General features: G+C 41.1%; 1 protein-coding gene across 1 annotated transcript in view; it reads left to right on the top strand.

The window, feature by feature from the left end:
• The window catches only part of ADAMTS2 (ADAM metallopeptidase with thrombospondin type 1 motif 2), a 170,722-nt gene that overhangs the window by 82,261 nt on the left and 65,005 nt on the right, over positions 1 to 23,456 (top strand). Inside the window, exons 7-8 of the mRNA XM_066197448.1 lie at positions 8,812 to 8,828; positions 9,337 to 9,348. Of these exons, the coding sequence (XP_066053545.1) occupies positions 8,812 to 8,828; positions 9,337 to 9,348 (29 nt within the window). The remainder of the gene's footprint in view (positions 1 to 8,811; positions 8,829 to 9,336; positions 9,349 to 23,456) is intronic.

Below are 23,456 nucleotides of genomic sequence, written 5' to 3'. Positions count from 1 at the left end.
GTTGGAGTCATTAACATCTTTCAATTACGCTGGTGAGGGTCTAGAACTCTTCAAGGACATAGAGTTTATTGAGATTGCACTAAATATCTGCCAGCACAACTGAGAGTTGACTCTAGTCCCACCTTTTTATTTTCCATGTGCTAGATCATCTCAAAAAACGGGGAGAACGTTCTCTGCAAAGAGAAAAGTAGCTCATTGAATGTCTGTGCTGTGATATACACTAACTAAAACAGGAACTGGTGCCAGAAGAAACCTATTTCTTTAAATGGTTTGTTCCTCAGTTCACTGCAGTCTCTGATTTATTAAATTATGATTTATTAAATCATTAATGTCAATAAGCTTTAAAGGATAGGTATTATCTAAGAAATGTTTCATCCAAAATAATAAATCCTTTCTTGTTTCTAGAAATGGAGCTGTAAAAATCTGTGTTCAATGCTAATCATATATTAAGTTTTAGGAGTTTAGATATGCGAATCTTCTGGTTATCTGTGATTACCCTGTAAGTGGCTCTGTTGCAGTGACACTGAGGACCAGACACCTCTCCTCAGAGTATGGCCTCAGTCCTTCTGAGGGTGCTTCCCAGTATGAATGTGTTTTGTTATTATCAGTAATAAAAAAGATGCATATGCAGTAGTTCTGTTAACATTACAGCAGCATTGGCTCCTCTTCAAACATTTGCCCCAACAAGTTTTTGCCCAAGGGCAGGGCAGGCTGGCCAGCACAGGCCCGGTGGCACTGATTTGGGCAGCTGCCATCCGTGTAATCCTGGAGAAATCTACCTAAATCCTCCAAATCAGAATTTCATGCTCCCTGTGTGAGGCTGGGTGTGAAATTTTAATTTGCACTTGTCAGTCTGAAGTAAGGGGAAAAGGGAAAGCAAAAAATAAAAGGCATATGATAAATTTCACACTTTCCCCCGAACAAAGCAGCGCGGTTCTTTCCTGCGGGCGCCTCAATGAATCTCCGTGTGGGCAGCTGGAAGCTGGCGGTTTATCTGGAGAGATGGCAGAGTTGTAAGCAGAGTGGGTAGTGTCAGCTATTGCTGAGTTTACATGATGCTTCCTATTATTGAACTCGCATTTAATTTTGCTAAAAAATTTTGCCAAACCTTCCTGGTTCGGGGTGAAGGTTTTTGTGTCAGGTGTCTGCCAGGGCTGAGTTATGCTGGAGGCTTGGGCCAGACTGGCTTTTGGCAGTGCTGTTTGGGCCGTACTTGATGAATGGAGTAAAAAAGGCTCTCCAGGGAGAAGCTACTTTAGGTTTTGTTTTCTGTTTGCTCTCCAGGGTTCCCCTTCATCCCTGCTCCAATGTCTGAACTTTCTCCAGGGTTTTTCTCAGATACTTTAGGTAGATGTTTCACAGTCACTAACGCATCTGTTTTTATAGCCCTCCACAAGAAGAGAGTGTTTTTTCACATCTTAGAAGAGAGATCCAAGTAACCAGTGGTTGGAGCTGGAACTTCCCTTGTATTCTGACTGGCCCGCTTGAGGCACCTTTTTCTGAGTGCTTTAGAAAGTCAGAACACACTGAGCAGCTCTAATGCCCAGCTGCAGGTTGTGGAACTTGATGCTTTTGAAAATCCAAGGCTGATGTTTCAAGCCAGATGGCTATGGCACATAGTTAGTGGTACCTGTGCAGGAAAATCTCTGTGGTGCATGTGACAGAGATGAGTTTTCTTCTCCAGCACATCACTTTGTATCCCTTCCTTAGACACTTTCTAACATGCTTCTGATCTTTTTCAACATGTGATAAGAAGATATTCCATGGAAAATTATTTCCTGTCCTCTCCTGAATCATGTCTATGCATGTTTATTGCTTGCATGGTCAAGGGTTCAATGGAAAAAAGAGTATGTGAAGATCTAGAAATCTGCATCATAATACATGGGGTTCAGGGTTAGGGTCACACGAGCATTACGAAAGCATTTTCGGTGAGCAACCTTTGTAGCTGACAAAACCTTTGACACTGATGCTTTAGAAATCTTATTTAAACATGGGATTTCTGTTTTTTGGTCTTAGAGATCTGAAAGGATCATCTGTAGTTTTTGTTTCCCATTGCTGTGATTCAAAGTGTTTTCTGATGGATTGCTGTGCAGTGATTGATTCCTGAAGTACTTCCAGTGGGAGTTCATCCACAGCTCAATGAAATGGTTGGTCTTCTCTAGCACCAGACCGCTGGAGAAGGCCTAAATAATCTATAGCTATGCTATGGATAAGTGGTATTGCAAATGTCATATTATAAGCAGCTGAGCTTCTTTGACTGATTTTCCTCATTTCAAAAAATGTTGCTCTTCAAAATGCAATATCAAAGGATGTGCATTAAAATATTTAGTCACAGAGTTTTTCCTTTGCCCTGATAATTTTCTGGAAATTTGGGTGACAATCACTGTTTTCCTCTGGAAAAGGACTCGGAGCATTTTGTTGGTGTCTTTTTCTGAATCACTGTCAGGAGATGCCTTTTTATCTTTGTTGACTGTTTAGAGAATCTCAGGTGAGCAGATTCCTGAACAGCCAGCTGCATCAGATGCTCCAGCTGGGCACGATGACTCACTCCATGGATAGTGACCCAGTTTGCAGGGGAAGGTGTGTGAGAGATTCAGGGGGTGTTGTAAGGATAACAACAGCCATGGAGCTGGGTGTGTCAGGGAAATTCCACTGCATCTGTGTAGTGTTTTTATAGGACAGACCTCTGGTGCAGCATATTCCAGGATGGAAAGGAGCTAAGTTTTCCTAAACTATACACAACTGACTCGACCTTCCTGCTGGCTGTACTGAGTGAATGGTTCTTAAGGATGAGCAACAAATACACAAACATGGAAATATATGAAAGGTTTCTCACTGGGGTGGGTGCATGAAATCTGTGCAGGATTTCAACTCAAAGGCCAGTTTCCTGGAGTTAATGAGCAAAGGCTGCAGATGTAGCTAAAGGACAGATAAATCAGGCAGAAATGATTACTCTCCTGGAAAGAATAAGGGCAAAGCACCCCATCTCATTTGCTGCGTTAAAAAGTTTCAGCTTCTTTCTTAATTCACAGAGCAAATATTGAGGAATTCTTAGAGCTCGTATGGGCAAGAAGGTACCTTTCCAAATGTTTCTTGTATTTACCTGTAAAGATGCCAGTGGTAGAAGGATGTTTGGCAGGATGGGAGGGCAGTACAGCTATGCTTCATGTGGATATGGGAAAACAAAATTTAATAAATAGCATTTTTTGTTCATTGCTAGAAATTCTATTTTATTTCAAAATCTAGTCTATGTTCCATCATATAAATTTACCAACCTGCTCTCATGGTCGATTTTCTAAAGTTAACCTAGATTTTTCAGTTAAAAAATATTTTCAAGTAAAGCAACATATGTCTAAGAAATGAAAAGACAGTTAAATTGCCTCTTTATTCCATAGTTTAATTAGTGAAAATAGTGTATGTTTTCTGGAGAGCAAAGAGATATGTTGGCTTTTGTGACTCTTAGTGGGATGCAAGATTTGACAGCTTGAATGTAGGTTACAGAGATTCAGTTCATTAGTGATACTAAGAAAGCAATTACAGTTTCTGGGAGACAGGTAAAGTCTCCAGTGACAGAATTTTAGTTTGTTGGCATTTATTGCTCTGGGTGTGTGGAAGACTCTTTCCTGTCTCTCTGTCTGTCTATCAATCTATCAGTCATCTTCAGAGAGAGCTAAATGCACAAAGTGATGACCAGAAGTAGTAAATAACTGCTTTGATTCTCTTCATTATAGTTACTTGTGACTGCTAAATTCGTAGTGTGACAGTTGCTATTCAAGGACTAAATCTGAATCCTAATTTTTGTCCACCTTCCCCACGACAGAGTACAACTAAGATTTTTTTTTTCCTGTTCTACGTTACTTTTTAAAGTGTTTGATGAGAATCAAAACTTTCTTATACCTCAATAGAAAAAGAGGCTTCCTAGTTGATCTTTTAGGCCCTGATGAGAGGCAGGACTTCCTTTTCACCAACATGTTTTCCCTCTTTTTCTCCCCTCAGCCCCTGAAATCCTGCTGAAAGCCCCTTCACAGCAGTTCTCATGAAGGGCTCTGCCCTGGATGTATTTGTGGTAGAGTCCAGCTGTTCTTAGCACATCATCTCTCCACATAGAAGCAACATCAAAACCGAGCATCTCTTACATAGACAGTTGACGTTGGCAATCTACAGAAAGGAAATCAAATTTCATAGCCAGCTTGGATAGCTTGAAGGGAATAAGCATCCTGGTTATTTTTTCACTGAGTTTAACAGGTGACCTACATTTTTGAAGGTACCTGCTAAGTAACAATTTTTATACTTTTGCAAGGCCTTGTTTTCAAAAATTGTTGATCCATGCTTGCTTGAGAAGTCAGGCTTACTGAAGACATTTTAGGCAGCAAAAAGCACTTGTAGCCTGAGAACATCCCAATTATTGAGATTGTGCTTGGATTTTGATAGATGAAACTACTCCACCAGGCAGTGTAAAAGACTAGCAATGCTTTAAAAATATAATTGGTTTAAGACTAAATTCTAACATAATGGTGAAATCAACTGTCCTTTATTACAAGAATATGAATTTTCATTTCTGTTGCTAATCATACTGAAATCAATCTTGGGTCACTGGAAGGTCATTAGGTTTCCTTTTAGATGTTGCCTTAATGAGTTTTAAAGTACTGCAACTTTATACTATTCTTAACTCTCTGAATTAAAAGAAGGCATAAATCACGCCTGAATGGGCCCTAAATACACACTAAAAATAGTCAGGGATGCATCTGACCTTTTCACAGTGGGTGGAAATCTGCCTGCTGCCAGCTGTTTATTTAAGCCAGTGATACTGGTTTTCTAGCAAAAGCTACCAGTGGTGGTAGGAAGGGAGAGCTGGCAGGAGTTCAGCCCTAAAGTATTAAACTGTCGTGTGACAGGACACAGAAAAATAAATAGCAGCATCTTTCAGTGATGCAAATTTTGATCCCTGAAGAAAATGACAATGTTTTCTACTTGGCTTCAGTTCAGGTACATGTACCAAATCCGGGTTGTGCTGCAAAAGCCACTGAGTGAGCCCTTCCCTTCCTACTGAACTCAGTTTTCCAGAGCCAAATGGGAGAAAACTCCTGTCCCTCCACCCACTATTGGTAGGAGAGCTGGGATGTGATGATTTTAGGCCTTTCAATGGTATAACCTATTCTACATTTGCAGGAAACCTTATTGTTTTGGCCTATATTTGAAGGTCTGACCCATTTCCCAGTGGAATCAATGGAATTTTCTGTGGGCTTTAGTAAAAGCCAGATTGATTTTTAAAATGTAATAAATAAATATGCTGCTTTATTAACTGAGTGTTCCATTTTAAAAATAGACGTGATATTTTCCCCCCTTGTATAGCAAACAATAACATTAAATGATGTTGATGAAATGATGAGGGTAAAAACTTATATGAAAATGAGATGAACTGCCTTTGACATTTTCCACAGTGCCTTGCAGTTCTGAAATTTTATTTGCTCATGAATAATGACATCCGAGTCTCTGAATGTATAAACTTTTAAATATAAAAGCATCATAGCAAGTTTTCTGGAACTCCATATGTGCCTGCAGATAAGGATGTTAGTGAGCACTGTGTAGTTTGAAACCATAATATGGGAAGAAATCCATTTTAGGATTAAACTTCTCCCGTGGAGCAAGTTCTGTGCTTCACAGAGCCTCACTTTAGCCTTTTTTGAGGTCTTTGATAGGGCTCAGTGTGGGTAGTTCCCATCACAAATATGTGTTGCACATATTGCATATTGGATATTGTATCCATGTGCATTAGAGAAAACATCGTGCAGACACACAAGATATCAGCCCTGCTGTAATCAGGAGAATCTGTACAACTCTCCGTGGAAAAACTTTGCAACTTCAACAAATGTGCTAATTTAATGTAATGAGCATTAAAATGATATGGTTTATCACCACTCAGGTTTATATGAGCAAACTGAAGTTGCTGAAATGAAGAATTAAGAATCAAGCTGACTTCAGTTTGCAGGAAATGGGGCTGATCTGTGGCGGTGTTTGCTGAAGTTGAGTAAATACTTTGTGTCTTAGAATTGACTTCAGAATAAACAAAATGTTTGTTCCTTCTGGAAAACTTTGTTGGCCTAAGGTATGTTTCACCTTATTTCAACTCCAGCTCAAAATAATCTTGCATGCCTGTTGTTGTTCTTGGAAGCTAATGGGGAGGAACATATGCTAAGCATTGGTAATGTCAGTTAAGCCCTTAATTAGTGATGAACGAACCTCAGTTTTTCCCTGTGGTTCAATTCGGATGCTGCTCAAAAGCTGAGCAGTTCTCCAGGTTTTAGCCAAGTTTTTTAAACATCTCAAGTTGTGCAAATCTGGTTTTGTTACTCTGGTAAAGTTAAGACTTCTCTGGTGGTTTTAGATTGAGAACAAGCTGTAACACCCTCAACCCTTTCCTGGCAGTGTTTTGGCACTTTGGGATGAGGATGAGGAAGGTATAAACAGGTGTTCAAAAGATAAAAACATGTTTGGATCAGGGATGACATTATGTCTGCTCCACACACTCTCCTAACTTCAGGAAAATCTTAACTCAAGTTTAGAGAGTGCTCCAGCAAAGCTTTGGGGGCAAGTAGACAAGGGTTTGGCTGAGCTTTTGTGTCCTCTGAGAAAGGGATTTGGGCTGTAGGACCTGCACTGGGAGCACCTGGGCAGGTTGCACCTGCTCTGGAGCAAAGCAGTAATGATGGGATTTCCAATGAGAAGACATCTGCTCATTACTTGTCTTCTTAGTAAGCCCAGAGCAGTCATTCAGGGCAGGGTACAGTGGATATCCAGATGTCTCCAGAAGGGGAACAAAGGCCCATTTGTCAGTTTTATCTCTGCTCTGTCACCTAATTAAACATGGTGCCACAAATGGCACTTATGGGCAGTGGAATTGCCTCCTGTCGATGTCTGGAAGAGAAGGAGTGAAAATGCAGCTTTGCAGAGCTGGGATGTCCAAAGAGTTACAAAACTGCAGTTATAGCCTTGGTTTACTAAATACCCCCAAAATATTTCAGCTTTGTTTCAGAGCTTCTCTGTCCCGTGTTTTTAGCAGAATGCTTTTGAAGTGGGACAAAAGCCGTAGGTTTGGACCGATTTGAGCAGAGCTCCCAGCGCATGACTAGGCCCCTTTCCATGTTACCTTGGCTGGCCTTTGCTGCAATGTTTTCTTGACATCCTCTTATAGGCACAGAATTAAAGGTTATTTCCATTCCTGCTTCTTATCACTTTGATCTTTTGCCAGCTCTTAACATCTCCAGCAGATTTGCTCTGGATCTGTAATTCCCATACCTACCCTCTGCCTGCGACATTCTCTGACATTTCCATTTCTGCACCACCCCTTAGTTTCTTTCTCTCCCCATTTATTCTTCAAGATTTTTTTTTGTTGTTGTTTTTCTCCTCAGTGGAATGGCTATATGAAATTACTGATATTTGCATGCAGTTGCTACCAAATTCATAAATCTCACGCCATGAATCCCAAAGCCGTCAGGCTGCTCAAAATATTTTTTGCAATTTCTGGCTACTTAGGAAAAAAAAATCTATCTATCTATCTATCTATCTATCTATCTATCTATCTATCTATCTGTCTATCTATCTGTCTATCTATCTGTCTGTCTGTCTATCTATCTATCTATCTATCTATCTGTTTAATTCTTCCTGCAATACATCTTCCAGGAGTCTTTCTGCTGTGGTTTAGCTGTTTATTTGCTCCGGGATCTTTTCTGAAATTAGAGAGAGTCAGACGAGGGAATGGCAAAGATTAAGGGTAATCATGATGGTATGACTTCTTTTGGTCTCTATCTGGGGGAAATAAACCCAAAAATAATAAAAAGGGATGTCTGGGGTGGGAGAGGAGGAGAAATAAGAGAAGGAATGAACGAAAGAGAGAAATTTTAAAATAAGGCGGAAAAGATGATGTTTCTCTGTTATTTTTAATTACTTCAGATCTGTTTCTCAGGTAAATCTATTTTCCATGGATTAAACAAAAGAATGGAGTGCGTCTGAACCTGTTGCAGCATAAAACAATATCTTTGTCTAATGATCTGCAGCCATGACCAGGAGGTAGGAGTCCCCCACTATTCATTATCCCGCTGCTCCATCCTGCGTGTTCTCAGGCCAGTCATTAATGGCATTTATCACTCTTCCTCCCCTGCATAATATTCCTCACAGTGAGCTGAGTCTGATAAATTATATTTGAAGAAGACAGCACCCAAAGTGAATCAATTTACAGCTTTTACCCTCTGGTGTACAAAATACTACCCAATGTTGTAGCTGAGTCTTTGAAGGAGATCCAGACAGTGGAATCAGAAATTAGGGAAAGGAGTTTTAAATTCTTTTCCGTGGGGAAAAACAGACACTAAACTTCTGATGATGTTGAATTTTCTTATGCCTGCAGTCAGAGTATAGCTGAAAAGAATAAGAGTTGGAAGATTTGCTGTTATTATAGGTGCAGAATAGCTGGTGGGCACCTCCAGAGAGCAAAGGGGTGCAGGTGGGGTGTTGTGATGGCACTGGGCTAGGATGTCTGCTCTCCATCAGTCATCTCCCTTCCCAGAGCTGCATTTTCCCTCTCTGTATCACGGTGTAACAATAAAAGTCTCTTTTGTAAGTGTTTTGAGAGCTGTAGATTAAAAATTTGGCTGCTGCTCCTGCTCCCGCGGCTGCTGCTGCAGATGTGGTTGTTAAATCCACCTGGAAGCTCAGGCAGAACATTTCTGATTCCTTAAACCCCACCCTCATCTGGTACCATTCACACAGTGCACCTCTGTGCAGGATGGGATGGGCTGTCCCCTGCTCTCAGGGCAGCATCTCAGGCCCTCAGAGCTCACCTTTCTGGTTTTGGGGACTGCTCCTCACTAAGACTTTTCTCTCACCCAGCATGACAACATGGCAGGGGCAGCTGAGCTGCAGCACAGTTGATTTAGGAGTGAGATTCAAGACTGGCTGTCTAGACTTCCTCTGCAGTGGATTTTCAGCTTCAGACTTAATGTTCCTTTTTTCCAAAGTCATTCAAACCGACTGACCTTTGGGGTCTGCTGAAAGAAAAGTAATCTATCATTTTGAGGTGTTGTAGTGATATTTCTTTTGTGTATTTGTAATATGTGGCTTTAGCCTTCTCTTGTGTCTTGTTTATTCTTATGTCAACTTATTTTCTTAAATTTAAACTATCTCCTACTATAAAGGCAGTGTTAAAGATGTTTTTGAATATTATGATGAATATAAAATCCAGTTGCTTTTGGAATGCTCTAACTGTTACATGAGTATTCAGGTTTTAGAAGAATTTATCCCCTGCTTGTACAGCAATCTAAAGAAAAGTTTGTGGGCACATAGGTTTGGATTCAGGTATCTGGCTTAGGAAATGGTGTAGAACATGAATTGCTGTTGGTCTTTGGGTAAATGCAAGTTTTGTTGAAATGCTCATTAAACAGAGACTGAGGTCTTCCATGGCTCTGCTTGCTGGCGGGTCGGTCTTGCTGCCTGGGTTTGGCAGAACGAACCTGTGGCTTTATGAAACATGTTTTAATGGAAATGTCCCATAGCAGAGATTAACAAACTTTCTTGCAGACAGTTTTGCTTTATGGTGCTGGCTCTGTGTGTGCCTCTCCCAGGGCTCGTTTCCCTCTCTGCAGAATACAATCTCTGTTACTGCACTTAACAGGGGGCCATTCCTACACCAAATAAAACAAAATGCTTATGTTATTACTGGGCCAATTTTTAGTTAATATATGGGTTTGGGATAGCACAGGATATATTCCTGGTTTTAAATAGTGTCTGATTAGCCATGCTGACAGCATCTTTCTGCATTATAAGTTTGGTAAGTTTAACCTTTGTTTTCCTTAAAACCAATTTATCTGCCTTCAGGTACTCCTAACCTTGATAGAAAAGAATCAGAGTAATTTTTGATTGGTAATAGCATATTGTCAAAAATGACTATGTATATTGAAATTAGAATTGGGAGTAATCTAAAAAGATGATACATTTTAGATGATGAAATTATCCCTAAATTAGGACTAACAAAAATGAGGTATATCCAACATTGAGATTACAGCCAGAGAAATCCTAGCAAGTAAAGACACAAAAATATAAAGGAAGAATGATTTTTTTTTTAAACTTAAAATTTTAAGTTAAAAAATAGATTAATTTGTGTAACTTCAGGTAGGACATACTGTATCCTTCACAAGAAGATGGCTGGAGCTGTCTGAAACATCCCCAAGACTGAACACACAAAGCAATCCCCAATACAACTAACTTCACTCACCCTTTGCCAAGCCTGGGAAAGTTTCTTACCATTTAGTTGTGCTGGGCATAAAGCATCCATACTGTCTGGGTTTAAGAATTTTGCTGAAAATTCCTTGGAATGGGTTAAAGAAGAAAGAAACTTCGCTTGTTCAATTTACTGACTTGCATTCCAGGATTCTGAATGTTCCTCCAGCTTCCAGTGATTAAATAGCAGCGCTGGTGTCTGGACAGGCCCAGGGGACCTGGCTGTGCTTTTATGGGCACAGACTTCTCTCCTACAATGTGCTCTGATAAATAGCCATTGTGTTGCCTGCTCTTTTCTCATTACCAGGAGTTCCACAAGAGCATCACTCTGCGGTGAGCTGGGATCAAGCTTTGAACTAATCGGCTCAGAGAGATTTGAAATGGTATTTAAAAAATAGTGGGACAATGATTGTGAGCTCTCTGCTTCTTCCTAGCAAGTTAGAAGCAAAAACTGTGGTTGGGGTTTTGGGCTGACTTCTCTTAATTTTGAGACCAGCGAGGCTGCATGTTGGTTGAGTTAATGATATCTTCATGTGTACTAACAAAACCCTGCTCTGGTGGTCTTGGAAAGCAAAAACACAGGATAAATACCTCGCAGTCCTCTCAGCGACAGGATTATCTCTGGCACAGACGATGTCTGCTTAGTAATGCTTATGTTTTTAGTTGCATTTTGGTTATCTTGCAAAGATAGGATGAAACTGTGGCGCTCTTAGTGGGAAAGTCTCTCATTATCTGGAGCTGAAAATGTGCTTTCACATTTTGGAGTGGAGGTTTGAACCGGCACTAAACTGTCCGCTGCAAAATGGGACCTTGATAAGGGGAAGGAAGAAAAATATGTAATGCCTTATAGGAAAGACAGAGCAGCCCGATAGCATCTGTGGTGTTCCTCCTAAATCCTTTTCTATTCCAGAAAATGTATTTAATATATGGCAGCACAAACATAATCTGTTTGCACCTTTCTTTTTTTCTGTTGTGCCATTTTATACTGCACATTAAGTATCCCACCAGAATCTCAGTCTGCTTAATGTTCAGGATACTAGAAGATGACTTAGACCTCTACATTAAGGATACCCAGCTGTTCCTGTCTGCAAAAGTTTTGAGTTATATCTTTATTAGCTAGTAAAATTAAAGGCTGGATAGCAGAGTTGTGGATATTTTCCACCAAGGCACAAGTTCCAGTGTGCCTGCAGCTCACACTGCATGATAGTTGAAATGGTGTTGGCATGTTTTTCTGTCTCTCTTGCTCAGCTGAGCACATACCCACTTCTCAGAACTATTGACAAGGTTACTTCAATTCACCCACATATTTGGATTAGTTTTTCGCTGGTCTCCATGGTAAATAACAGAACTAAAGGCCTTGGCTGAATGGAAGCTGGAAGAACAATGCAAGAACATCTGTGCTGCTTGCACACGTTATTTGAAAATCTCTTCTGTCTATGTATCAAAAATTTGTGACAGCTGTGAAGGTCCTACAATTCCTTCAGTGCAACTGAAAGATGAAAAATCTAAAAAAGTCTGGAATTGTATTTAAAGCAGTCACATCCAAGAGACTTTCTTGAAGGCAGCTGCTGGGGAATGAATTTAAATGCTTTTTATGATATCTGATGGAACAGAAGTAGAAAAAAGTTAGGCTGGGGTTTAGAGAAGTTAAATCCTGTTCTTGCTTTTCATGGGTTGTCATCCCAACATTGGCCTGTCCCTGGAAAGATGCTTGAAGCACTGTCCTGGGAAGAGGAGCCAGCAAGAGAGAGGAAGGCAGAAATCTACAGGGGTGTGTGGAAGTCACTGTGGGATATTGCAGTCACCCCAGCAGTTTGGAGAATCACGTCTGTATCCTGAAGGGTCAGAAATACCGTGGAGAACAGCTGCTGAACCCGGTGCCTGTTGCCAGCTGGACAGATTCCCTCTCATGGGGTGAGGCAGGGCAGGCTCTGTTGGGGAGGTGTGTTCCCTACAGGGAGGCATAAGGATCTCTTTGCTCTGTGCTGTCTTTGCTGTGGAAGAGCCTCAGGAGGGTCCCCGGGCTGGGTTTAGGAGATGTCAGGGTCAATGGACAGCATCTTGCTAAAGCTGATCACCTGAATCATGCCTTGTGCACTTTCCTTGTTTCTAGTGTGGAAACCAGGTGAGGAAAACACTTATGGAATGTGACTACTTCAGTCTGCCACTGCACCTTGTCTGTTTGCAATGGTGTGTGAATGTGCAATAGACAAAAATATGTAATAAAACCTGCAATTTTATTTATTTATTTATGTAATATGGATAATAAACTCACTGGAAAGTGTGGGTTAGATTACCAGTAATACCCATAAATGGAGGGAACAAGATGAGAAAGGTAATCCTCAGGCTTGTCTGAAGGTTGAATGAGGCAGTGGGGATTCCTGGGATGTTCTTGGAAGGGTGCTCAGTGTCCCGCTTAATTTATTGCTGCCCTAAATCTGAGCAAGGACAAGGCTGAGGACACATCCACAGGGCCTGTGGGAGGTCTGGAAAGGCTGGTTCTTCTCATTTGGGTGCCCCATGTTGCTCTCTCAAAGTAGAAGACTCTTCTGACCCAGCCTTGGAGGCACAAAAGCTCTTAGGTGGGATCATCTCCTGCTCCCATCTCCCTGTTTTGCTGAAAGGCCAGCTGATTATCGTGAAATTTGCAGTTATTTGATATACAGTGTTTTCTAACAAAATCCAAAGAAAGATGTGATGAAAGGTTTATATGTAAGTAATTATAATGCTGCAGTATTCAGTGCAGGCAGAAATTAATATATGAGGTGAAAATGTCAAAATAAAAGGTCAGGAAACTGAATTACAGAGAAAGTTGAGCATTAGCTAAGAGGCAGTGTTTGTTGGCAGAAGCTCCCTCCAGTATAAAAAAGGTTAGGAAGGAGGCTTATGAAGACTGAATATTTCACACACAATTAAAATTCTGTATCGGTTATCTGGAAGAGTCATGTAGCATAGTTAAACTAGGACAATTAATATAATGAAAAATTCATGTTTATAGCTTCTGGGTTTTGCCTGGGGATGCTTCATAAACCAAAAGTGACCCTTTCCCTTAGAGGTGATTCCAAGAGCTTGACACGACATAGGTGGGGCAAGGGAAATATAGTCAAAGAAAACAGATTTCTTAAAATAATAGCCACCAATTATAAACACAAATGAGAAACATTTAATAGCAATTGTTTTCATAATAAACTGAGCTATCCCTTTATATAAGCAGGGCAGCCATGCAGCATTAAACTGTGATTTACTAGGGCTGCAAGTGGTGGAATCACCGTTTTTATTTTAGCAATAATAATAAATTTTTTAGGAGGATGCTACAAAAAAAAGTGTTGGAGGAAATGCACGATGATCGATTTCTCAGAATTAAACTGCACAGACATATTGAATCAATGAGCTCTTTGTTCTCAAAGCTTCACCTACTCTGGTTGCTGAAATTGGAGATTTATGTTGTCAAAAAAATTGTAATAACTATAAATTGCTATGCTGATGTCTGTTAAAGTTAATCCACTTGCTTGCAATATGAAACTGATTGTTTTTTTGTTTTCCTAAATTGCCTAGTAGATGTAGTCATCTGAATAGCTGGTTTTCCTTCCAGCAGAGATTTGCTACTAAAGCTGTTGTCCTACTGAATGTAGATTTCAAGGATTATTCATTCATTTACCTAATGTATTGTCCCAAATTACTCATGCAAAGTAATGCAATTTAATGGTGGAGTTATTGATTAATTTTGCTTTTTAAAATGTACTTTAAGAGGACAGATTAAGCGAATCCAAACAAAATCTCCAGTTAAGTACTGAAAGGATCTCTACTTTGTCAAGTTTCTGTAGGCAGGGTGCCCCAGACCTTGCATAACCTGGCACAGATCGATGGCATCTGGTGATGTGCTGACTCCTGGGGACGCTGCACTAGCAAAGTGTGTGTGGTGTTCTGCCTGCAAGCCTGAAAGTGACTCTTCTCCTCAGCTGCACAGAGACCTCCTGCACACAGTATTCACTTTTGTCCATCTTTATTGATAGCTGTACCCGAGTCTTCATTAATATTTAACACGGATGCACTGTATGCAATGCAAGAAAGTGATGTCCCCCATGATGCCAGACGATCCCATCAGGTCTGCTGGCTGCAGTGAGTCTGCATCCTGCCCCCGTACTGGAAGCGCAGCCCACAAACCACGGGTGTCAATAGCAAGGCTTGTCTGTGGTTTCACACCAGTTGCACATACAAGGTCCAAATCCGAAATGGATGTACCCGTGTATTTCCTGTGGTAAAAGTCATTTATCTCATACAGAGTTTCCTGTTCTCTAGAGCACTGTGAATGACTGCAACTGTCCTCCTCTTAGATGCATTGCTCCATATCCCCTGTTTTTTTCATCTACTTTAAGGAGGCAAAGTTTGCTGATGTGTGTAACTTTCCTCCTCCCATTTTTCCGTCTTTTGCTTCATCTCCCTTTCCCAACGTCCTCACCCTCCACCTCATATCAGTGTCCTCAGCCAGCTGACCATCAGCTGCAGGTGTAGGAGGAGGTAGTCCCTTGAGTTATTAAAACATTGGTTTTGATTAAAAGATTGTTGGAGGTTTTTTTTTGTTTGGGATTTTTTTAATATTCAGCTCCGACTGTAAAATCCCAGCTGTGTTTTTATGTGCCTGACATAACATGGTCTAGGCTGCAGTGGAGGAATTTTTGATGGCATGACGCAGCTGTGGGTGTACTTCTCTTCTGAAAGATGACTTTGCAGAGATGACATTGTGGACTTCCATATGCATTGCTGTGAAATGCTGCCAGATTTCATTGTACTGTTGGAAACAGAGAATTTCTTTGAGTGCTGACCTATGTGAAGTGAAGCTTGGGTCACAAAATCAAGGTGATTTCTCTCCTCCTCCACTCATCAGCAACAACAGCCTTGTACTCAGAATTTGTGTAACCTTGTTACGTCAGTCCAGATGCAACCCAGGTCATTTTCCCTATGTATCTTGATTCTGGACTAAAATAAAACCCCAATTAATTATGAAGAGAAATGGGTCAGCTACAAAATACGTCTAGAAACAAATGCATGATACCTTAAAATATCTTTTAAAATCAGGCATGGGATAAGTGTAAATCCTAAATCTCCTTAAACTGATTTTTTTCTCGGCGGGATTAGTAAACCTGTGCCTTACATTACCTTACTCACCTTCTCTGGATGTCAAACACTCTGTCACGGGCTCCTGGGGCCCAGGATACTGCTCCTGTTGTGTTACAGCCCCACTGATGTGACTGTCAGCTGGAGGTTTGGAGAGTGGAGTTCATTCTCTGTCCTTTGGCTGTTCCCAGTGTTCTGAAATCTCCATTTCCAGAGCAGTTCACCCTGAGGAGAAGGTGTTTGCTTGGAGTGCCAAGGCTGGCTGTGCTGAGCCCTGCCTGCCCTTTGCTCTATTGCAGAGCTGTTTGCAGCTGGTGGCCTCAGGATGCTCCTGCAGATTTAAGAGGAGGGAGCAGGTTTGAGAAAGCAGTGGGTTTACTGAGGGTCGGGGTTTATAAAGCTTTTAATGGAATCTGTAACATCTGCATCTGGAACTGCAGCATAAAAAATTAATTATCAAATGATAATGCCTTTGATATGAATCTCTTGGTTAAGAAAGATGGAGATGATTCCATGTAAATCCTTCACCTATTTGAATGATAGGAAAAATCAGAATTTCTGGTCTTTCTTCTTTTTTAGTGACTTAGATTATCCTTCTTACGGTAAGACCTGATCTGAACCTGTACTTAGATTTTACTCCATGTTCATCACCATGAGGTTTGAAAACTTTATTCTTTAGTAGCTGTAGGGAAGTGCTCAGCATCTCAGGATCTGTGTTTGGGAGAGGCATGGTGACCCATCTAATAACTGATTTCTAGTTAGTTATTTTTGGTGCATTATCTTTCTGCAGATACAAAACTATTCTTGCCTTTTTCATTTTGCTTATCATTATTGCTGTTTAATGATAGATGATTCAAGGGAATAAACAAAATGAGGAAATCTTGGAAACCTCCCTTAGGGTGATGTGGAGAGTGTATGTGGAGATGCACGGTTTAATTAAGACTACCTGGCAGACATTCAGCCAAGGGATGTCATGTTTAAGTAATTTGCGGGAGTTGTTTGAGGATATAACTGCCACAAGAGATAAGGGCAAGTCAGTGCTTGTGGTCTATTTAAATTTTGAAGGTGGTTTCTGCATCCAGAATGAGTGTCCATGCTGTGGCCTGGCAGGAGACGCTCATGACTGGTAGGACACTGAATCCAGGACCAGGTCCATTAGGAAGTGGCATAGGAATATCAGTGTTCCTGCTCATCTTCTGTGCTAAATTCCACCTGTGTGCACTGAAGAAGATGTGTTGGAAGTGATCCAACATGGAGTGGGATAGCTGAGGACATAGAGAGTGTCCATGGATATCTGTGGGAGAAGAGGGTGCCAGTGGAAGCCACATTTGGGGGGAGTCTGGGGACAAGGGGACCGAGGGACAGTGGCACTCTGCCTGCTCCACTCCTGGTGTCTGCTGCCTGTCCCTGCCAGCAGCTGGGTGTTTGTGTCTCCTCCTGGCCCTGCCTGTGGCTGCCAGAGTGCCCTGGGGAAGGGACCTGGTGATCCCACCCCATCTGGGATGTGTGTCCTGGGAGAACAGAGCCTTTCTAAGACTCTGCCTACAGCTGAATGGGGAAGGATGGACGTGTGTGGGCATTCTCTCTGCTGTAGGTGGAGATCCAGGCTGTGCATTGTTGGTCTGCTCCGACCTGCAGTGTGTAGGTGGCTCTACAGAAGCACCCCTGGGTTCCTGAGGTGAGGCCTAGGGTCATTCCCAGTGACCAACTTCCATGTGTGTAATGCAGCCAGCCAGGAAAATACCCTGTCCCCAGCAAAACAAGGAATGATGCAAACAAACAGTGCAGACACACTGTGGTATATATAAACTTTTATCCAGGTGCTTGTGTTGTATATATTTATATATTTACACATATACATATACATATATATACATATATATATATACATATATATTATATATACACACACACACTCACACACACACATATATATATATATATATATATGGAATAGGTTTAATCACACATAGCAGGGAATTGTGTAAGAACTGTGCAGGAAGATTAACCTTGATTTAATGGGAACAATTTTTTTATTGCTTTTAAACAAATTGACAGGTAAGTGCTGGCTTCTTAGACATGACAACTCTCATGCTAAGTCTGAATGACAGAAGATTTGAGAGGTTTCAGCATTAAAACATCCAGAGAAGCTTTTCACAGCCCTGAACCCAGCTGATGTGATGCTAAGAAGCCCCCACTTTCCCAAATCTCAGAAGGTCTGCAAAGTTAAGCATGATGTTCCTCAGCTTAGAGTTTAAACTTTTAAATCCCAACCTGCCAGGCAGTCAGAATGGGCCTCTTGTGCAACTGAATTACACTTAGCATACAGTTTTATTAGATGAGACTTTTCTCAGCCATGTCAGGCATGAAAGACTGAGTACAGATAATGTGTTTAAAAGCTGCACAGAACTGCTGCCTGTAAAACAATGTGTTGCTCTGAAATTGCCAATTAGGTCTCCTGTTTGTTTTCTTGTGGTAGAAAGACGTGCTCTGACAGCACATACTTTTTTTCCTTTTGTTCAGATTATGAAATAGAAAATCCTGGTCTTTTCTCACGTTTTCAATTGGCATTCTGAAGAGGCATATTCAGTACAGAGATGTGCATGAGTTGCTGAGTTTTATTGGGTTTTAGTTATGGCTAATAAAACCCATTTTCTGCACAGTTATTTAATTTGCATCTATGATTGCTGCAGTTGTACATAAATTAGACATGCAATTGGAAGCCTAATCCAGCTTGTCTACTCCTTCTGCTACATCCATAATTACGGACCTGTGGTAGCTTCATGTTAAGAGCTTTACAGAAGTTTTGGAAAGCATTTGGCTCCAGGGAGAAAATGGCCTGTTGCTATCAGCTGCTCTGCTTGATGGTTATACGAAATGCCCAGCCTGGGCTGGAAATACCAGCAGGGATGAGGGGCACTCCCTGCCCTGCAGGATTTCCAGTGGGAGCAGATCTGGCAGGAGCTGTAGCAGCAGCCACGTGCTGTGGTGCCAGTGCAGCTGTTCAGAGCCTGGTGCAGGTGTCTGCCCTGCGTTACCTGCCCTGGTGCAAGTTCAGTCCCTGGATGTGTCTTCCCAGCCTCTTTCCTTCTCCTCGCAAGGTGCCAAGGGGAAGAACTGGGGAGCTCCTGGGGTGTCTACTCTTGTCTTGGCCTCTTGCTTTCCCATGCATCTGTAAATCTGGAGAAACTTCAAAAGCTAAGAGTTGGCCTTACTTACATGGGCATTATTCCAAGCAAACGTGTGTCAGGAAGGCAGGGGTAGGAAGAAGTCTGTGCTGGTGCCAGCTGAGCTGTGGTGGTCCCACGTACATGAAGTGACTCAGCTTGGCCCTTTCAGCCTTGCTTCTTGCACTTCTTCACCAGTGTTTCCATCAGTGGTCCAGCACTTGAAAGCACATTAAAATGCCTCTTCCCAAAACCCTCTGGCTTCATGGTTATACTCTACAGGTGTCTGCCAAGCAAAGCAATCTTCTCTCCAAACCTAAACAGCCCTTCTTCCCTCTCACACATGCTTTTTGGCATGAACCTCTCCTCGCTCAGATAGTTATCTACAGAACCTGTTGGGGTTTTGCCATGACTTGTCTTTGGGGAAGGGGGTTGGTTTTCTGGAGATTATTCTGATTTGCAAGGAGAGAGAAGTTGGAAACATGTCCCTGTTGAAATCAAGGTGCTCATACCAGTGGGGCAGGATGTTGCTCACAGGCCCCTGGGCGTGTTTTGGCCTTGCTGAGGTTGATAGCTGGAAGTGATGTCTGGATTGAGCGAGATCCAGGCGTGGAAGGCTGGGAAACAAAGAGACAGGAGCCGCTTTTGCAGCTGGATTAGAAAGTACTTTTTTTTTACCATCTGTTTTCCCTGAGTAATGGCAACTGAGGGGTTCTGCAAGAGGAATTGGTTTCCCTGGGTGAATTTGGGACATATAGGCAAGACCACATGCTGTACTCTATAGGTTTTGGGTTTTTAAAAATCTTTTCACAAAGAAGTTCAATCGGTTGCTTTAGTTTCTCTGCTGTGAGACTTCAAATGGATCTGAAATTTGTGACGTTAAGATATAATCCTGGCAGGTTAATGCTTCAGACAATTTGTTCTTTGCTGACTTTCCTTGTACTTTAGGTGATCCAAATACTGGTGTTCTCTTTTGTCTCCCACAGCATTGCTTGGCTTTCCAGATTATTTTTTAAATCACGATTTTAGTGGAATTGTTCAAGAATATTTATCTCCCCCAAATAGAAAAACCTCACTGCAGAGCTGACCTTTGGTCAGAAGAGACAGCTAAAACCCATGCAATGGGCAGTGGTTGCTGCACTAATTTCATCCCACAGTTTGACACTCTCACTTTGTGAGGAAAAAAACCTAAAAAACCTTTAAAAGGTTTTTCCCTTCACAAGCTTCTTTGTTTCCCCTCTTTTCATATTTTAATTTTTTTCATTGCAATTGGGTTTGTTTGGTGTGGGTTTCCCCTTCTCCCCTCCCTCCACAAGCTGGTTGCTCAGAATTGGTATTTTCTGATTTTTAGCCAGGCTAAGATCCATTGTTAAAGTCAGAGAACAATCTCCCATTTAAATAGTCAGGAAGTCAAGGTCAAGACTAAAAGCTCAAAGCTTAAAGTGAGGCAGTCTCTACAAAAAATAATCAAGCTCTCACTGGGAGGCTTGAGGATCTCCCTCCTATTCCTGGTTGAATTCCCAAAGGCTCCGGTCCTTTGGCAAGGTGCAGCCTTTTGTCTCTTTCTGTAAACTAACTCCTTTAACTTACATTATACCTTCAAGACCTTAGGGATGGACTCACTTTGCCATGCTTGGGGCCTCACAGGGCAGAGCTGGCTCTTGTCACTGGAAGATGAACACCCATGTGCTGGCCAGGTTGAGTGTCCCAGAGAAGTGGTAGATGCCCCATCCTGGGAATCAACTCAAGGTCAGTCTGGATGAGGTTTTCTGAGAGGATCCTAATTGATAATGTTTCTGCCCATCACAGGGGCGTTGAACTAGGTGACATTTAAAAGTTCTTTGAATCCAAAACTATTCTATGGTCCTGTGTCCTCCTCTCTGCTGTAGCCTGAGCTGGTTGGGTGCTTTCATATTGTGGAATATATATTCATCAAAATGAAATGTGAGTCCTTACACCATTATTTATTTATTTTTAATCCCTAAAACCCCCTGTGATTTGATTTGAAAATAATTTCAAAGCAATCATAACTTTGTTTTTGGTGAACCAGTTATTCAGCCAAATGTAAGAGTTGCCCAGCTGCACTGCAGTATTTGAAACCAAGGCACCTTGGACTAAAACCAGAATGTAAGAAACCTTTCCGAATGCCTCAGAAATTTTAGAGAAGATTAGCCAGAAATAGATTCGGAAGAGCGAAAAAGTAATGCACTAAAATTCTGTGATCCTCGGAGAAATGTAGGAAAGGTCGAATGGAAAGCTTTGCACTGAAAGGCAGCCTGGAGCTCACTGGGAGAGAGACTGGAGAACCAGGCAAAGAGAGCAGCTGGATGCCACCAACCCTCGGCTTTCTTCTGAGGCTCGCTGGGACAGTGGCAGCTGTTGATATCATTTTTCTAATAAAGTTGAAACCAGTGAGAAAGTGATGGGTATTGATTAGTGTCAGCTTCAATAAATACATGTCCAGCTCCCCCACTGCACAAGATCATTCAGAGTCCTGCAAGTGCAAAATAATTGTTGAGGACTCATGGGGGCTTCCAGGGCACCACAGCAAAGAGGAGTCTTTATTGACAATGGTACTTTCATGTCTTATTTCATAACTGAGTAGCACTGTTGTTGGACAAGTAAATGCTGTTTTGTATGACTTTCAGAAACATTCTTTTTCAGCACTGATTTATGGTCTCAGATCTGGTTGAGCAGGTACAATAGTGAACTGAAGGAGGCTGTGTTTGTGGGACTTGTGTTGCTGAGTAGACAGGTAGGAAGTTGCTCTTGGGGAACAATAATCTGGTGAAGAGACAGACCCTGACACCTAACATGTGCCTTCTTCAGCTGCCAAAAAAGATTACTTTTCCCTCCAGCCTTGCTCCCCCTTTGCTACAAATGTCACTTTATTCCTTTAAAGTAAGTTCAGTTAATGTTACCTTGGCTGTTTATCTTTGTAGACTTTTCTTTTTTGGAGTAATGGGAAAATACTAAGAACTTCTATGTTGAAACACTGAAGAAATAATATTCTCTTGCTCAGGAAGAACTGAAACTGGATGGAGTCTATTCTGACTTCAAGTGAGGAAACCACATTATTGCTTCTGTTAGCACAATATGCATTAATAATTAATATTATCAGAGTTTGCATGACCTCTTACCTAAACATTTAGATTTTTGGAAGAATAAAGAAGATACTACTCATGGACATCTTTTTACCTCTTGATTCCCAAAATGAAACATAAACTGTGGTGATGCAGCTGATGATTTGTAGAAGGTTTTTGCATTTCTGTTTTTTCCCCTGTGATTGCTGTTCAGCTGATCACAGGTATCTTTTCGATCATGTAAACTGGGAATGGCTTGGTTAGCCAGTTCTTTCCCAGGTGGAAACAGGTGATAGGATTCAACTAATCCAGTCCAGTATATTTGGATAAAACCCGTAATTCATTGCAGGAACTCAGATCTGGAGTGACTCTGTTTTCACCAGTTTTAGAGAGAGTGTGTTAATTACTAGAAGTCTTTACCATGTATGTCAGCATTGTTTTCAGTTAACTTCTTGGTTACTTTAGCAACTGCTTTTTAAGGCAATTTAAAAAGGGGTGTTTTTTTGGTGTTCGCTTTAACATTTCCATTTGTTACTATGCAAAAGTAACAGGCTACAGGCTGAATGGTCTTTAAATCCTGTTCCAGTTCCAGAGGCAGAAACTACTTGGAGCTTTGGAACAGCTGTCTACTTTTATCCTTAACAGCATCCACTGTTTCTCTAACATCCACTGACTTGTCTAGTCATCTTCCAATTGGGTTAATACCATTTAAAGACAATTTAATTTACTTTAAAAAAATCTCAATTTTCTGTTGTTTCTGATAGTTTTCTAATGTTTAACATAATTTAACAACTTTTCTAATAGAAATGTTAGCTATCAAGAGAGTTGTTCATCCATCAACCCTCCGCTCACCATTGTACCTTGTTTAAAATACACAGTTCTCTTATTTCAGCATTATTACATGTAAGTATATCTCTACATGTGTATATATATATACACACACACATATATATATGTAAGAGGTTTCCCAGCCCTTCTTACTTGGCATTGTGCATTTGCTTTTCAAAGTCTGATTTCATTCTCTGTAGTAAGGGCAGAGCAGTCATTACTATTAAAGCAATTTTATAGCACTCTGCAAAGGGAATACAAATGCAGTTTCTGACCATTTTAAGCCTTATTTGCATGAACACGATATCTTTAATTCAGGAGATAAATTCCTTGCTACCTAATTCTTGAAAGGCTTTTATTTTGAGGTGGGTCTGATTTGTCCCTATAGGAGAGTTGTCTGCTGCCTGCCAAGGAGCACTACATCCTACCAACTACATCTCATTTAGTAGAAAAATGACCTGAGTTTGATTGGGCTACAGGCCAATTTGAAGGACAAGCCAGTCAGTGCTGAGTACAGCTTGTTTATCAAAAATACGTGAATAACCCAACAAAAATACAGAGGTCCTAAAATGATGATCGCTCCTTTGGAGGAAGGGGGGTAGATGGTAGGAAGAGGAAATGGAAACTCCTTTTAGTCTTGGCACAGCTGAGTTGGGTAAAATTTTTTATTGGTGATAAATTCTGAATTTTTCACTGAACTTCACATCGATAAAGAAGGAAAAATGCAGAAAATGTGGAGGGGTTTCATAACAGTGCATTCCAAACAAACCATCTCCCTTCTTCCCCTTAAGATATCCTATAATTTCAAATTGATGTCTGCATTGAGACTTGAAGTACTTGATTTCATATCAAATGAGTAAAACTTGATTTCAGATGAACTGAAATGTTTTGTTTGTTTGTTCACTCTTTAAAAAGTTCAGTATTAAAGTCCATTTGACCTGAAAAGAATTAAAAATACTTTGGACCTGCCAGAAAACTAAATAAATGCATGTTG

The sequence above is a fragment of the Chamaea fasciata genome, unplaced genomic scaffold (genome assembly GCF_029207755.1).
Source record: "Chamaea fasciata isolate MVZ Bird 193981 ecotype frontalis unplaced genomic scaffold, bChaFas1.0.hap1 SCAF_15, whole genome shotgun sequence".
NCBI classification, from domain to species: Eukaryota; Metazoa; Chordata; class Aves; order Passeriformes; family Sylviidae; genus Chamaea; species Chamaea fasciata.
This window is presented reverse-complemented; position numbering and strand designations above follow the sequence as displayed.